The sequence below is a fragment of the Callorhinchus milii genome, unplaced genomic scaffold (genome assembly GCF_018977255.1).
Source record: "Callorhinchus milii isolate IMCB2004 unplaced genomic scaffold, IMCB_Cmil_1.0 Scaffold18, whole genome shotgun sequence".
Taxonomy (NCBI): domain Eukaryota; kingdom Metazoa; phylum Chordata; class Chondrichthyes; order Chimaeriformes; family Callorhinchidae; genus Callorhinchus; species Callorhinchus milii.
This window is the reverse complement of record NW_024704759.1, coordinates 13,303,910-13,318,894: the sequence shown is the minus strand read 5'-3', so window position 1 is coordinate 13,318,894 and position 14,985 is coordinate 13,303,910. Positions and strand designations below refer to the sequence as shown.

Below are 14,985 nucleotides of genomic sequence, written 5' to 3'. Positions count from 1 at the left end.
GTGTAGAGACTGTATATTTTGTGGGCGAAACGCCTGACTTGTTGGCCTGGCCTTCGGTTACAATGAAGTGCGTTTTAATGGGATCCCACTGCCTTTTGCACTTGGGTCAATGCAAAGTTCAATAGTGAACACTGCCCCTCAGTAGATTATTTGCCCCAAAATACGAGTGTTTTTAACGAGCTGGAGAACTGAATTAATTTGAACTTTATACACCCTCTCCAAACAGTGACACCTATGTTCATTCACACACCTCATGACACAACAAGAGAAACGGGTCAGGATGTGGAAATCCAGTGCTCCGCACATGGAGAACCTCAGCCCATCATCACATGGACCAAGGTAAGGATTGCTCCACACCCCAGCACACCCAAGTCTGCTTTCTTGTGGCACAAGCTTCTCCGCCCTGCAATGTGGTGGGCATCATTACTCATTACTACAGCTCCCCATCTCAGTGACAAAAATGGAGACATAAAGAATAGCATATCTTTTAGGTGAGGGTATCAAGGGATATGGGGCAAGAGTGGGTAATTGGAGTTGAAGTACAGATCAGGCATGATCTTATAGAATGGCAGAATGTTTCTATATTTCTATGTTAATAGCAGTACAATGCTTTCTTCACAGGAAGGTATTTTACCTGTGGATTCTCTTATCTACTTTCTTGTAATCGATCAGAACAGTAGAGTATTGATAAGAACCTAGGAGCAAGTCACCGACATAGCCTCCAACTCTCTCTCTCTCTCTTTCTCTGTCACTTTGAAACAAGGGAAGAAAGGTCAATGTGAGAAAAGAATTGCTTGGGACAAAGTTCAGTCCTTCTGAACCCTGTACTGTTCTGACAGCGTCTTATGTAAGAGCTGAAAGATACAGAAATAGTAATAATCCTTACATTTGACATAGCGCCTTATCACGACTTTGAGACGTCTCAAAGCGCTTCACAGAATATATTGTAAAGTGAATTGACTGTGTATTTTGTGGGCAAAAACAGTCTCAGGTTCTCAGGAAAACGTGGCTCATGGGGAGCGATGTTAAAATGCTGACAGAAGGAAGTGTTGGGTTGAATTAATGTGGGTGAAGCACCAACCGAGAACGGTACTAACCAAAGCCAAAAGTGAAGAAAGTCATTCAAAAAGTCCTGATGGAGTGAGTGATTGTTCTTAGAGAAAGGGAGGAACAGAAACACAATGGTAATTAAGTGGGTTGAATATAACTTGATGGAAGTCATTGACGCAACTTATTCTTTGTAACTTTATTCCTTGTAAACAGGATCGGGTGCAGATCACTGACAGTGGAAAATTCTTCGTCAATCCAGAGGGAACTCTGACCATTCGAGATGTTGGAGAGGCTGATCAAGGCCGATATGAATGCATTGCCCGTAACGCATTTGGTTTTGTCTCCAGTAACATGCTATTGACCATCACTGGTAGGTGCTCCATAAACTGTCAAATGTTCACAGCAGTTAGCATCTTGTGCTAATAATTTAATAATAATCCTTACATTTGACATAGCGTCTTATCACATCTTCGAGACGTCGCCAAGCGCTTCACAGAATATACTGTAAATTGAAGTGATGGTGTGTTTTGTGGGCGAAATGCAATTCTGTTAGAATATAGGTGGTGAACAGATATAAGCATCCTCTGTGAACATCTTTGCATGGGGTTTAATCTTGGAGTAATAAACCCTACGTAGGTCAAATCAACCTTTCTATTCTTGTCAAATGATCTGCAATGTATAACTGAAACTCTCTATTCATAAACACATCCATATGGTTTAGGATTATGTCCTGCTACATTCTTTGGCCTTAAACCCAGAATATAGGTCCAGAAGGCTGGCAGGATCTGAGATTCGATCAGCAGCAGCGATCCAATGCAAATGTTTTAAAAACTTGCAAAAAGCCAATGCAATTGTTCAGGGGGGGGAAAAAAAACTGGAGTTGAAAGTGATCGCACAAGGTAGTCTTGCAATAATATGAACATTTTTGACCGTTTATTACAAGGGAGAAATGACATGCGTTAGAGATTGTCTTAAAATGTGGAAATCTATGAAGTGTTCTGAATAGGGGCTCTCCTTGTGCTGACAACCGAAATCACTTTGTATGTCTCGGGGTTTAACTGGTGGGAGTGGAATTTTGCATCAGTGACACAAATGCAAGACATATGTATTGAGCCATTTTGCCCATTATGCAAGTGGTTCCCTTGAGCAATTGGACTCCTAATTACTGCACAAACTTTTGTGGATGTGTAGGCCCCAGAACTGAAAGCCAGCGGAAGCTGATAAAAGGCATGTGTGTGTATTTACATTTAATTACATTACATTATGTACTATATTCACAATGCTGGCAATGGTTCCCCTTTAATGTCTTTCATAAAAGATGAAACTTTAGTAGGTTTTGAAGGAAATTTAATGGAGTAAAACTGCATGGGTGTGTAGGTCTGGTTCTCATCAGTTACACAGAGATGGCAGCTCTATCATCCTGGCCACAAGGCAAAACAAAAAGGAGTTTTCTTTGCAATACCAGCAGGAAATCCTTTGCCAACAGATCCCAGGCCTGCAGTCACCTTCCAATCCCTTGGTCATCATCATCAACAACCAATGGAGCAATGATGTCTCGCAGGTTCCCATTCTCTCCTGCCCAGCCCACAAATTACTGGTCCTGCAGCCAATGACCTGAAACTAAAGTCAACTGACACTGAGGTCCAGCTCTCACTCTGCTAATCTAACAAGCGCATGTCTGACCTCACGGCGATCGAATAGGCACCTCTGGAATAATTGTTCGTGTCCGTAGGTAATAAAAGGCACAGCCTCAGGAGTACCAACACCATTGATATCATCTTCATTTGAGCAGCGCTTTCCTTACTTTCCATCTCTCAGACTAAAACAACCTTAACCTGGGATCTGATGTTGTGTTTTTTAGCCCTAGAAGGTGACAGAACTGGTGACAGTTTTGTTGAGGAGTCTCTCCAGGAAGCCATTCACAGCATCGACAGCGCAATTAATTCAACACGAAGAGATTTGTTTGACAAGTAAGGGAGTGATACCTGTAAATGTCTTTCCAGTATAGCCAGATAATTAGCATATCCTGCGTCCATGTGTCTGTGTGTGTGTTTTTTTGTGGGGGGAGAAATTGGGAATCTGATTAAATATGTCAACCCAAAGTAATCCAGTGAATGAAAATAATATTAAGATTTGTCAACCCATTCAGGTTTATCAACTCAAAATTACCAATTGGCAATTCTTAAACATCTACCTCCACAAACATCTATATAATACAAGAATTTCTGAAAAGTAGTTATCCTTTCTCATTTGAATCTGTGTTGATAAAATACAACTAGAATGCTATGGATCCATATGTAATTTTGACTGCAATACTATAGTTCAGTTGTGTTTTTTTGCCCAAACGACGTGCAATGACTTCAGGTGTTTTTTTTGTTGTTGCTCTATTTCTTTAATGTTTATGCCATGTGGTGAGCACATTAAAGTAACTGAGCTCGGACTTTATTTACTCAGCTGTAAACCATTTTCATACGATTTTCACTTAACACAGTCAAACCTTCATGTGTCCGAGAGAGAACTCGCAAATGATTTGCTTGATGAAACCCATGGGAGCCTCCTAGTTTTATCACTAAGAAACCAAGCCACATCGAGAGCACTTTAAATCCCAGACAGACTCACTAATCCTTGTGAGGACATAAAATTGTTTCAACCATTGTGATTTTTTCATTGCCTTGAATAGTGCGAGTGAATAATGTTTTACAAGTTTATTTATTTCAATCAAATTTGGGCAGGGAGTTTTAATGATCTGGAATCCCTGACTGTCTTTTATTCCAGGAAGAGTAAATTTCAAATGTTGAGAAAATTAAGGAAACCAAAGAAGGTTTTCCAATTTAGCTAACAATTACTGGTCTCACTTAACCAGAAGACAGTCTGTACTTCAGACTGCACATTTTGCTACGGATCGCTGTGATTTCAGCAGGAATTTACTGACTGTCCACAGTACCACCCAAGAACTTTATACCGATTGTTTAAGAGGCAATTACGTGACTGGCTCTTTAATAACATTAGAAAAATGCACACCTGGTTAGGAATTGACTCATAGTTTTGTCATTTGCATTTCACCTTCTGTTTAACAGGCGACCCCGTACCCCAAACGACCTCTTAGCCCTCTTCCGTTACCCCCGTGACCCTTACACTGTGGAGGCAGCAAGAGCTGGTGAGATCTTCGAGAGGACACTACTGCTTATCCAGGAACATGTCCAGCAAGGCCTAACCGTGAACCTTAATAACACAAGTAGGTGGCAATCACACTCTTCTTTAAATGTCATTATGGTAATAACCTTTGGGCAATAATTCACTACTTTATCATCACTTGAAACTAGTCCTGCAAAGGCGTTAACTAACTGCCTGCACGAACTTGCTTTTGTGACCTTTACTATGCTTATGATATAGACACCGAAGTAACACACTAAGGCTGATGAGATGATTGTCGAGTTACTGCTTCTCAGTGGATAGGTTTAGTGAATAGACTGTGGTCTAGAAAATAACAACATCAACAAAATTGCATTTGTATAGCGCCTTTCACGTCGGGAGGATGTCCCAAGGCGCTGAATAACATAATCATAATCCTTGCATTTGGTACAGCGCCTTATCACGTCGTTGAGACATATCAAAGCGCTTCACAGCATATACTGTAAAGTGTAGTGACTGTGTATTCTGTGGGCGAAACTCGGCAGCCAATTGCGCATAGCAGCGTCCCACAAACAGTTGTGGATTGAGTGACCAAATTATTATTATTTTGAAGGGATTATTACTCCCGAAAAGCAATCCACCAATTGACTAACAAGCAGGTTCCTACTTAACAAAGGGGTTCCTATTTAACAGATTAGGAAACAGCAGCAGCAGCAGTCGATTTCTATAATAATAATAATAATAATCCTTGCATTTTGATATAGCGCTTTTCACGTCTTCTAGACCTCCCAAAGCGCTTCACAGAATATACTGTAAAGTGAAGTGACTGTATATTTGTGGGCGAACGCGGCAGCCAATTGCGCACAGCAATGTCCCACAAACAGTCGTAAATTGAAAATGACCAATTTATTATTGTTTTTGGTTTTGGAGGGATTATTATTAGGCTCTGTGTGGAGTAAGGAAACTTGCCCAAGGTTTCGCCCTCTGCTTGGAATTGAACTCAGGTCTCTCGCTTGCAAAGCGAGTGCTCTAACCATTGAGCTACAGGACTCCACGATGTTATTGTTCCATTATGAAACTCCCGTGTAGGGTAACTCGCCTGCTTATTTGTCTGTGACGTTGTTTCTGTTCTCAGGTTATCGTTATAATGATCTTGTCTCTCCGCGGTACCTTAACATGATCGCGAACATTTCTGGCTGCACTGCTCACAGGCGTTCCCCCGACTGCCTAGACATTTGCTTTCACCAGAAGTACAGGACGCACGATAGCACCTGTAACAACCTGCAGCACCCGATGTGGGGAGCGTCGCTTACTGCTTTCGAACGACTTCTGAAGCCAGTGTACGAAAATGGATTCAATCTTCCCAGAGGCTCCAACCTAAACCAAGAGTACAGCAGCCACCCTCTTCCTCTACCTCGCCTGGTCTCTACGGCAATGATCGGGACTGAGACCATCACACCCGACGACCAATACACACATCTGTTGATGCAGTGGGGACAATTTCTAGATCATGATTTGGATCTGACCGTGGCTGCGCTTAGTATGTCTCGCTTTTCCGATGGAGAGCCCTGTAACAGGTTCTGTACCAACGACCCTCCGTGCTTTCCGATTCTCATCCCAGATACCGATCCCCGGGTCCAGAACGGCCGGTGTATGTTCTTTGTGCGCTCCAGCCCAGTGTGTGGCAGTGGTATGACCTCCCTCTTAATGAACTCTGTGTATCCCAGGGAACAGATTAATCACTTGACATCCTACATCGATGCTTCCAACGTGTACGGGAGTACAGAACATGAATCCCAGGAATTAAGGGACCTAACCAATCAACGTGGGCTGTTAAAGGCGGGCCAGATTGTGCCTAAGTCTGGCAAACATCTGTTGCCCTTTGCTACAGGGCCCCCAACGGAATGTATGAGGGATACAAACCAAAGCTCTATTCCCTGCTTCCACGCGGGTGACCATAGGGCCAATGAGCACATTGCTCTGACCGCAGTACACACTCTGTGGTTCCGTGAACACAACCATGTGGCCACAGAGCTTCTGAAACTCAATCCACATTGGGATGGAGATACCATCTATCACGAAGCCCGCAAAATCGTTGGCGCACAGATGCAACACATAACGTACAACGATTGGCTGTCGAAAATCCTGGGGGGCGTGGGTATGAAAGTACTCGGCGACTATAAAGGCTACAATCCCAACCTCAACGCCGGGATCGTCAACGCTTTTGCCACCGCAGCCTTTCGCTTTGGTCACACGCTGATCAATCCCGTTCTTTACCGACTGAACGAATCGTTCCGGGCGATATCGGAGGGCCACATTCCGTTGCACAAGGCCTTCTTCTCCCCATTCCGGATCATCCAAGAGGGCGGGATCGATCCTCTTCTCCGAGGTTTGTTCGCCGTGCCGGGGAAGATGAGGGTCCCGAGTGAACTCCTGAACCTGGAGCTGACGGAGAAGTTGTTTTCCATGGTGCACGCTGTCTCCCTGGACCTGGCGGCAATGAATATCCAGAGGGGACGTGATCACGGAATTCCTCCGTACAACGACTACAGAGTCTTCTGCAATCTCACGTTCGCTCAGGATTTTGAAGATTTGAAGAATGAGATCAAGGACCCAGAGATTCGAGAGAAGCTAAAGAGGTAAACGCCCCACAAAATATCAGCTCAATTTGCTCCCGAACACTGTAAGAGAAAGATCATTGTTTACTGAAGTGATGAATGGTACAGCATCCAATTAGCCACTTTTCCCTCTTTGGCATAAATCGTGGGTTTCAAACTCCAGCTCACTGTCTTGAGTTGATTATCTAAACTAACATGCCCGTGCAGGATTGGGAGAGTGCTGAACGGCTACATTGCCGGATGAAACATTAAACCGAGGTCCCATCTGCTTATTTTTCAGATGGACTTTTTAAGGATTCCCCCCCCCATGACACTTAGTTTATGAAATATATTTAAGCTGTGCATGTGGAATAGACCAAATACTGTGTATGACAAGAATCTGTGTACCAAAGTAAGCAACTGGGACTTGTTAAACATTATTGATAATTTTGTCTAGACCAGATTGATGTACAACTGGAACTGACCAGATAAAGAAGTTTAACTCTATTACTGTTCCAGTAACTGGCATTATTGCTGTTGTAGGTTATATGGCACTCCGCGGAATATAGACCTATGGCCTGCATTGATGGTAGAAGATATAATACCTGGCACAAGAGTGGGTCCTACACTCCTATGTCTACTTGCCACTCAGTTCCGTAGACTAAGGGATGGAGACAGGTAAATACTGTGCTCAGAACAGTGTGCATTATAGCTTGTTAATGGAAAACAATGTGTACATATAATATATATGTGAATATAGTACATCATTTATACAATGATCACCTGCCCACTGTGGCAGAGAAAATGAGAAGCAAAGATACAACTGGAAAGAATACAGGAACACGATGAACAAAGTGAAATCTTGCACGAGGACAACGCTCACTGGTATGGCGGGCTATTCATTACCTATGGAAAATGCCAATGTAATGGAAAATCTTTGTGCTTGTGCAGGTTCTGGTATGAAAACGCCGGAGTTTTCACCCCGGCCCAGGTAACCCAAATCAAGCAAGCTTCACTAGCACGTGTTCTCTGCGACAATGGAGACAATATCCAGCAGGTTCAGCCGGATGTCTTCAGGGTGGCAAATTATCCCCAAGGCTTTGTAAACTGCAAGGAAATTGCACGGCTAGACCTGCGGATGTGGCAGGATTGCTGCGAAGGTACAACCTTATATCATAAAGCAATTATTTATCCAGCGGTTGATTATTTTTAACATTTAATGTGTTCGTAAGTGTGTGCGGTGACAACTTGGAGTAAGGTTGGCATCATGAATCGGAAATACAAGCTTGGAACTCAGTTGTTGTCAAGGTTGTTTGAAGGAGTTTGAAATGAAATGTGATCCCAGCGCATGTCAGTGTAGCCGGGATTGCTGGGAGAAAATTTAGGATCTTGGCTGGACCATTGGTGGGTGGGGATTGAGCAGACAGTGAATGACACAAGATGTCACACATCCACTATAGGAGTCAGCTACAGAGCAGCAGCTGTCAGTCTCAATCACCCATCGATGGGATTCATGGCAATAAATCGGTAGAGTGGGAGCGCGTACAATTGTGGGGAAACTCACTTTTTAACCGAAACGCAAGAATAAATGTTTTATGTCGTTTAACATCCTTCTTAAATAGGCACTGCAATGCCAAGGAGGCACAATTAGAGCCCTTGCTGTTTGCTCCAACAATCTATTTCAGGAAATACCATATGTACAGTAATATTTTGCATTTCCAAACACAGGACACTGTAGGTCCACCAAGCCTTTTCACGTATAGACATACTGTAGTCAAATGTTTGAATGGTACTGATGTCTGCTTTGTAAATAAGCTTGCTTTTTACACAAGGCCCCAGCACAGAGAGTCCGATGGCACTCAGAAACATTTATGGTTTCAGTAGGAAAGTGTTGGGAATAATACTTAATTGTACTACAGAATAAATAGTGTGTAAGTGTGTTTTAAATTTAAAATGCTGTGGCAAGACTCTACCCTAACAATGTCCTGTTTCAAATATGCTTGAGATTTTAGAAATAGCTTTGTGTTCGGTTGGTGGACAAAAGCCAGTTGGACATCACATCAGTCGGATCTCTGCAATTGATTTGTTTTTGCATCGTTAGCTCCACCTAATGGCAAGAATAAAAAAAAATACACGAGTATCGATCAACTTACAGAGCCATCACGTTGACAAATGTGTTTTTTCTCCTGCATTTGCCAAACACGGTATTGCGATATGATGACACGGCTTAAACTGAAACAGAGTATTGCAACTTGAATGTCTTTGCAATGCTTTAAGAAGCTTTAAGAAGCTTGCTACTTTTGTTGTCGTCCACTGTTTTGTCAGACTCCGTCAAGGTGAAGCGCTCCGGGACGCTACCCCACGTGAAGGGCACTACATAAACACAAATTGTTGTTGTTGTTGCACTGCGCTGTAAATGTGACACTTGAGTCACTGAGTCATAGTAGTTGCCTAGTGAACGCCAGGCATTTTTCCACTGTCCCAGAGAGATCAATGGAATGAAGGTTAACCCTGATTTGCACTGGTGCGAGCGACATCTAGCACATGCTTCCAGAGTGGAATTACACAAAGACTGGCCTCTTGCCTCCGACACTCTGACTGAGTGATGTGGGTTGTGACCAGTAGAAAACGTGGGATTAAAAGAATTCTTTAAAAATAGGAAATCTCAGGAATTCTGCAGAACAGGGAAAGCCAAGTGGTGAGTCATAGTAACATTTTCGTAAATTGTAGGTTCACTTCACCCGCCCGGTCCTATCACGAGAATCTTGGAATGTCAGCCCCGTCTCCATGGGGTCATTTTTTTTTTGCTCATTTTAGTAGAGTCTGTTTTTGTTGGTTGTGAATCAAAGCATAAGTAGAGGCAGAAAGAAATACAATATTGTTTGTTTAAAGAACTGACACTACAGTGCTAAGGCTAACCAGTGAATGTGTTTGCTTATCCAGACTGCACTACTCGTGGACGGTTCAACACTCTGTCACAGAATTTCCGCAGCAAACGTTCGGAAGAGTTCAGTTTTCCCGAAGCAAATCCTACACAACACAAATCGGCGACGAGACCAAGTGAGAGGTAACTGAAATGGCTGTTTGGTGGAGCAGCCCCTTTTGGGCTCCAGGAAAGCTTGCAAAACAATTGCTCAATAAGAACAGTCCTGAACAAAGGTATAACCAAAGGCTTTTCCTGACCCCAGTATTCTGTGCAGATGCTTGAATGGAAATTAACAGTCAAATTGCACAGAATCATTGACACTCGCAACAAAGAGTTATACCTTTGTTTTTGATTTTAATTTGCCAGTTTTTTTTTCCTGTTTGCTCTTTACTTATACTTCAATTTTCTTATCAAACAATATGTTGTTCTGTTCTTTGCTAATTTATTTATGTGTAGGTAATTTATTTTGTTTTCTTTGCCTACAAAAATACACAGTCACCGCAGTTTACAGTGAATCCGCTGAGGCTCTTTGAGATATCTTCCCAACATGAAAGGCACTATATCAAATGCAAGGGTTATTTATGTATTTCAATTTTAATTGATTGTTAAGCATGATACATGGTCTCCAAGGCACATTTGAATGAACTGCAGGAAATTGTGTAATATTTTAGCATGTATATAATCCAGGTTACATTTCACCAAATGCACAACAGTAATTAAAACTGTTTACCCCATTTTTCTCATTAATCTCTTTACAACAGTTTTAAACCCCAAAGATTACATTTCACTTCTCTGAGAGACGCAAAGGAAATACATCATACAGTCAACAAGATAAATATGGATTCAATATATGCGGTTTACAAACCATGGGAGTGTTGTTAGATAATGATAAACCTATGGTACTATTTTGTTTATTACAGTATTTAATAAATGTCAGCTTATCACACACATCTTTCCTTTCTATATATCAATGCAATGCCCTGATGGTGTGGTTGTGTTTCAGAAAATCTGTTCTCGTTTTCTGAAAAAATGTTTCTGCTCATTTCCTGTAGAGGACTGGGAGTTCAGGAAACAGTTTCCAACACCTCTTCTACCCCATTGTATAATTGCGGAGCTGAACTGGAAATGCTAAGAAAAAAGGTAGGAATTAAACCTTGCACTGTGTATCGTTCAGCAGTTGTATGGAAAACTGTAGGAAGCAGTTGTGGATCTCACAGCTTCAAGGTTGTAATATAACTGCGCATTATTTGAGCAGTACATGCCAGAGAATGCCCAATATCCATCAATATCTTAAAAATGTCCTTTGGATGAGACATTAAACCGAGGTCCCGTCTAACTGTTCAGGTGGACGTCAGAGATCCCATGTGACATTTATAAAATCAAATGCAAGGATTATTATCAAATGTATGTTTTCATATCAGGATCAGAGATCCCAAAGAATGTGTCTGAAGTTGTGTGCAGACAGAGTAAGCTTCAATACAGAGTTCTCCTATTAGGCCTAATGGGAGCATGTTCACAGTATTTTCTGTTGTGCAACTTTCCTTTAACTGCGGCTCTTTTATGCCGATTTGTAACTGAAGAATCGTCTCATTCACACAGCCAGCCTTGCCCAACGCTTCAATAAAAACGACTTCAATGAAAAGTCTGTCAGGCTCTGAGTGTGTGAAGAGGTTGGGGGATTCACGTCGATCAAGAAACACTTTGAGCTCAACCAAGCGGGGAATTTACCTGAGGTTTTCTGAAAATGTAAGGAAAGCAATCTCGGAGGCAATTAGATTCTTGTCCAAATCACTAACCCTAAACAATTTGTTTTCCAGATAGAGAAACTTGAAGCTCACTTGAAATTAACGGGCTGCTTTGACAAGGACGGGAATGTAAGAAGTGAAGGTGAACGTTGGCAGAACAATCCCTGTACAGCCTGCCACTGTAAGGTATAAAGTCAATGGCTGCATGCTCAGAGAGTTCTTAAGTTATTAATCGATGAGTTCCAGTGCCTCTCACAGAGTAAATGTAGCTTAGCCCACTCGCCTCGCAAGCGAGAGGACCTGGGTTTGTTCCCTGGACAGGCAAAACCTTAGGCAGGTTTCCTTGCTCCACATGCCTCTGTTTACCTAGCAGTAAGTAGATTGTTAGTCGATTGGCGGATCACTTATCGGGGGTAATAATACTTCTAAAAAAAATAATAATTTGGTCACTCAATCTATGACTGTTTGTGAGACACTACTGTGCGAAAAACGGCCACCGCGTTTTGCCCACAAAATCTACAGTCAATTGACTTTACAGTATATTCTGCAAAGTGCTTTCAGACGTCTCAAAGACGTGATAAGGTGCTATATCAAATGCTATATAGTATATACACATACACACACACATGCACACACATCTTGTGCTTCACGTACCGAGATGATAAAGAAGAAGAATTACTTTCATTCTTTTTCAAAACAATTAATATAATTTAGTGGTTTTTGTGTTGGTAGATAAGTGTATGTCTTGTACTACTGACTTGGAAATTTACAATTTAAAGGTATTAGAGTAAATCAGTCTTTTCGCTAAGACTTGGTAATGGGAAATTACATTATAAATGTGTAGCAAAAGTATTTCTGGGAATCAGCCATTATGGCATTTTCAGAGCCTTTGATGAACTTCAGTACTCAAAGTCCGAAATCAATTTTATATTTTACATTTTTATATTTAAAACCTATTAATCTATCAGACTCGCCCTTCGTTAAAGATGCTTTGGTCTTATTGATTTGCCTTTTAATCCCTGTAGGAGTCACGGACCATATGTGTGCAGACAACCTGTCCTCGGAACTGCAGAAACCCAATGAAGCAGCAAGGAAAATGTTGTCCTGTTTGTGAGGTGTGACGCCAAGACAGGCCAGTAAAATGCTCATAATTCAGATCAATAGATCAGTTCTCTCTATTGTTATCCAGGCACTGAATACATCTGTGATTGTTTTTAAACCAGTCTGTAATTCTGTAACACTCCCATCTCTTCCTGATATCTTGAAGCAGAATCAACAGGGGCACATTGACTGCTGAGATGAAGTTCTCCCAACGCAACCATTTCTGATGTGCGCAAACCGTTAGTTACAATGTGCACTGGTTTACTGAAATATCTTTGATGACTATCTTACAGTGATGATGGTATAGATAAGGGAGAAAGAAATGTATCAACTATGAACTTATTGACTTTGTATGCAAAGATGTTCCGTAGTTACCTCAATACCAGTGGTTTCTCATCCTTATGGTGCTAAATATTTAGTGTTTATTTTTTACAAGTACACGAAAAGGCATTACATTTTAAATTTTATACATTGCAACAAAAGAAGTGTTTGTTTTTGATGTGTTGGAGCTGTTACTTTTTATACACTGTTATATTCTGTTTAGCCCTGAATGAAGTTTCACTGAATTATACCGTTACAAGATACTACTTGTCACACCGGGGTCCAAGTAAGTATTGATTCCACTTTCTCCCATGATATTTTCAGAGGATATCGGTCTCTATTTGAATCTGCCTACTCCATTAAAAAAAAGTTATTGAATGATCTACTTTGATACATCTTATGCATCATATTGAATACCTTTGGTGATACAAGATGACGAGTATCAATCGTCAAATCACATGATCTGCTGTATAAATACTAATGCAAAACTATTTTACCTGAGTTGTATATATGGTTCATACCTGTTTTCACTGCTCATCAAGTGTAATGTCACTTGCGTGTGTGAAGTGAGGCCTGCTATTTGATGCTGTATGTACTCTACCAGTCTCAACAAACTTCAATAAATACACATGTATTTTTGCTTATTTCTGCCCAGCAATTCTTTCTTGCCCTGTTATTCAATGGGAAAATATCTGAACTGTCATCTTGATTTTATACAACATTCAGTCTCTTTCCTGCGCGCTTTGGTTTTCACATTTGAATTGTATTTTTAGTCTTTTGGACGAATTGTATCAGCAAATTCACGGGGAAATTCAAGAGCTATTTGGGACTGGCTGGATGGTATCTTCCAGATCTCTACATGTCTAAATTATTGATGTGAAAGCAGGATTACAGTGACCTTTGACAACCTCTACAATTTAACTATGTTAATTGCAAACCTCCAAAAGTGCCTCCGAGTCCACTTAACAAGATGACAGTGTTGCCTTAAATTTATTGCTGGGAAAAGGTTTGTGGTGTGTGGGTTCTGACAAAGTTTTGTGCTTTGTGATATTATTCAAATTTAGTCCCAGTTTGTATTATTGGGACAAGCCTGGACTGGCTGAGCACCTTGCACAAGTGCAGGAGTTAATCCAAACTGCAATAGGGCACAGGCTTAAACAGGTTTGTAACCATAATAAGGATATGCAAAGTAGAATCAAGAGAAGCGACTGAGATTTTCTCCCTTCTCTGCTAAAAGTGCAGACTCAGTGCCTTCCGTACAATTGCCAGTATTCTCATCCGAGCTTAGACAATGAGTATCAGCTATAGAGGGCATCATACCTGATCCCAGTATTGTGCTGACCCCAAATTGCCACGTGCACACTGTCCAGGAGAAATAGGGACGGGAAGGCCATTTGGAGCAGAAATCTTGGCTTTTGTTTCTTTCCTAGCCCTCGGGCTGCTAATGCTAATTGTAAGCACAGTAACTGCTGCTCTGGCTGACGTCAGCTGCTCAACACAGCCTGAGAATTCAATTGTGCTTTCCTTTGCTACGTAAGTTTCATGACTACTTCAGCAGCACCACTGTTCACAAGATTTTCGGCCAGCGCAACTGAAAATGTTCTCATAGTCCTGCACAAACTTCTCGTAGGTGTTAAGATGAATGTAGCTTGTGCCTTTTATGATGTCGCTCAGAGGTTGTTTAACACCTTGCTTCCTGGCATTTAACCACTTTGATTCCCAATAAATACACAGACACTGCACTTCACTGCAGTATCCTATGAATTGCCTTGAGACGTCCTCCTGACATGAAAGACGCAATATCAAATGCAAGGATCGTTATTATTGTAGTTATTATTATGAATGCCAGCTGAGGAAGGCAGGAACAAACAAACAGTCATGGAAATGAGTGATGTTGTGATTCTAAATAGGATGAAGTGACTGAAAAACATTCAACAACAACAAGATTTCATTTATGGAGCACCTTTCACGTCGGGAGGACGTCCCAAGGCGCTGGACAGTTGGGTCGAGACCCGAGCATTGGGGGAAATGGTCAGGGTGAGGGGAGGGAAAGGAGGGAGCGAGGAGGGGGTAGAGAATCGAGAGGGTCTCTACCTGCCTCAGAGGGTCAACC

General features: G+C 41.6%; 1 protein-coding gene across 1 annotated transcript in view; it reads left to right on the top strand.

The window, feature by feature from the left end:
• Positions 1–13,510, top strand: part of LOC103186298 (peroxidasin homolog) — a 48,098-nt gene extending 34,588 nt beyond the window's left edge. The window contains exons 13-23 of the mRNA XM_007905221.2: positions 227–339; positions 1,264–1,420; positions 2,912–3,020; positions 4,128–4,285; positions 5,318–6,821; positions 7,323–7,457; positions 7,731–7,939; positions 9,723–9,846; positions 10,758–10,845; positions 11,523–11,636; positions 12,476–13,510. Coding sequence (XP_007903412.1) covers positions 227–339; positions 1,264–1,420; positions 2,912–3,020; positions 4,128–4,285; positions 5,318–6,821; positions 7,323–7,457; positions 7,731–7,939; positions 9,723–9,846; positions 10,758–10,845; positions 11,523–11,636; positions 12,476–12,571 — 2,807 coding nt within the window. The 3' untranslated portion in view covers positions 12,572–13,510. The remainder of the gene's footprint in view (positions 1–226; positions 340–1,263; positions 1,421–2,911; positions 3,021–4,127; positions 4,286–5,317; positions 6,822–7,322; positions 7,458–7,730; positions 7,940–9,722; positions 9,847–10,757; positions 10,846–11,522; positions 11,637–12,475) is intronic.
• Positions 13,511–14,985: the final 1,475 nt, after the last annotated feature.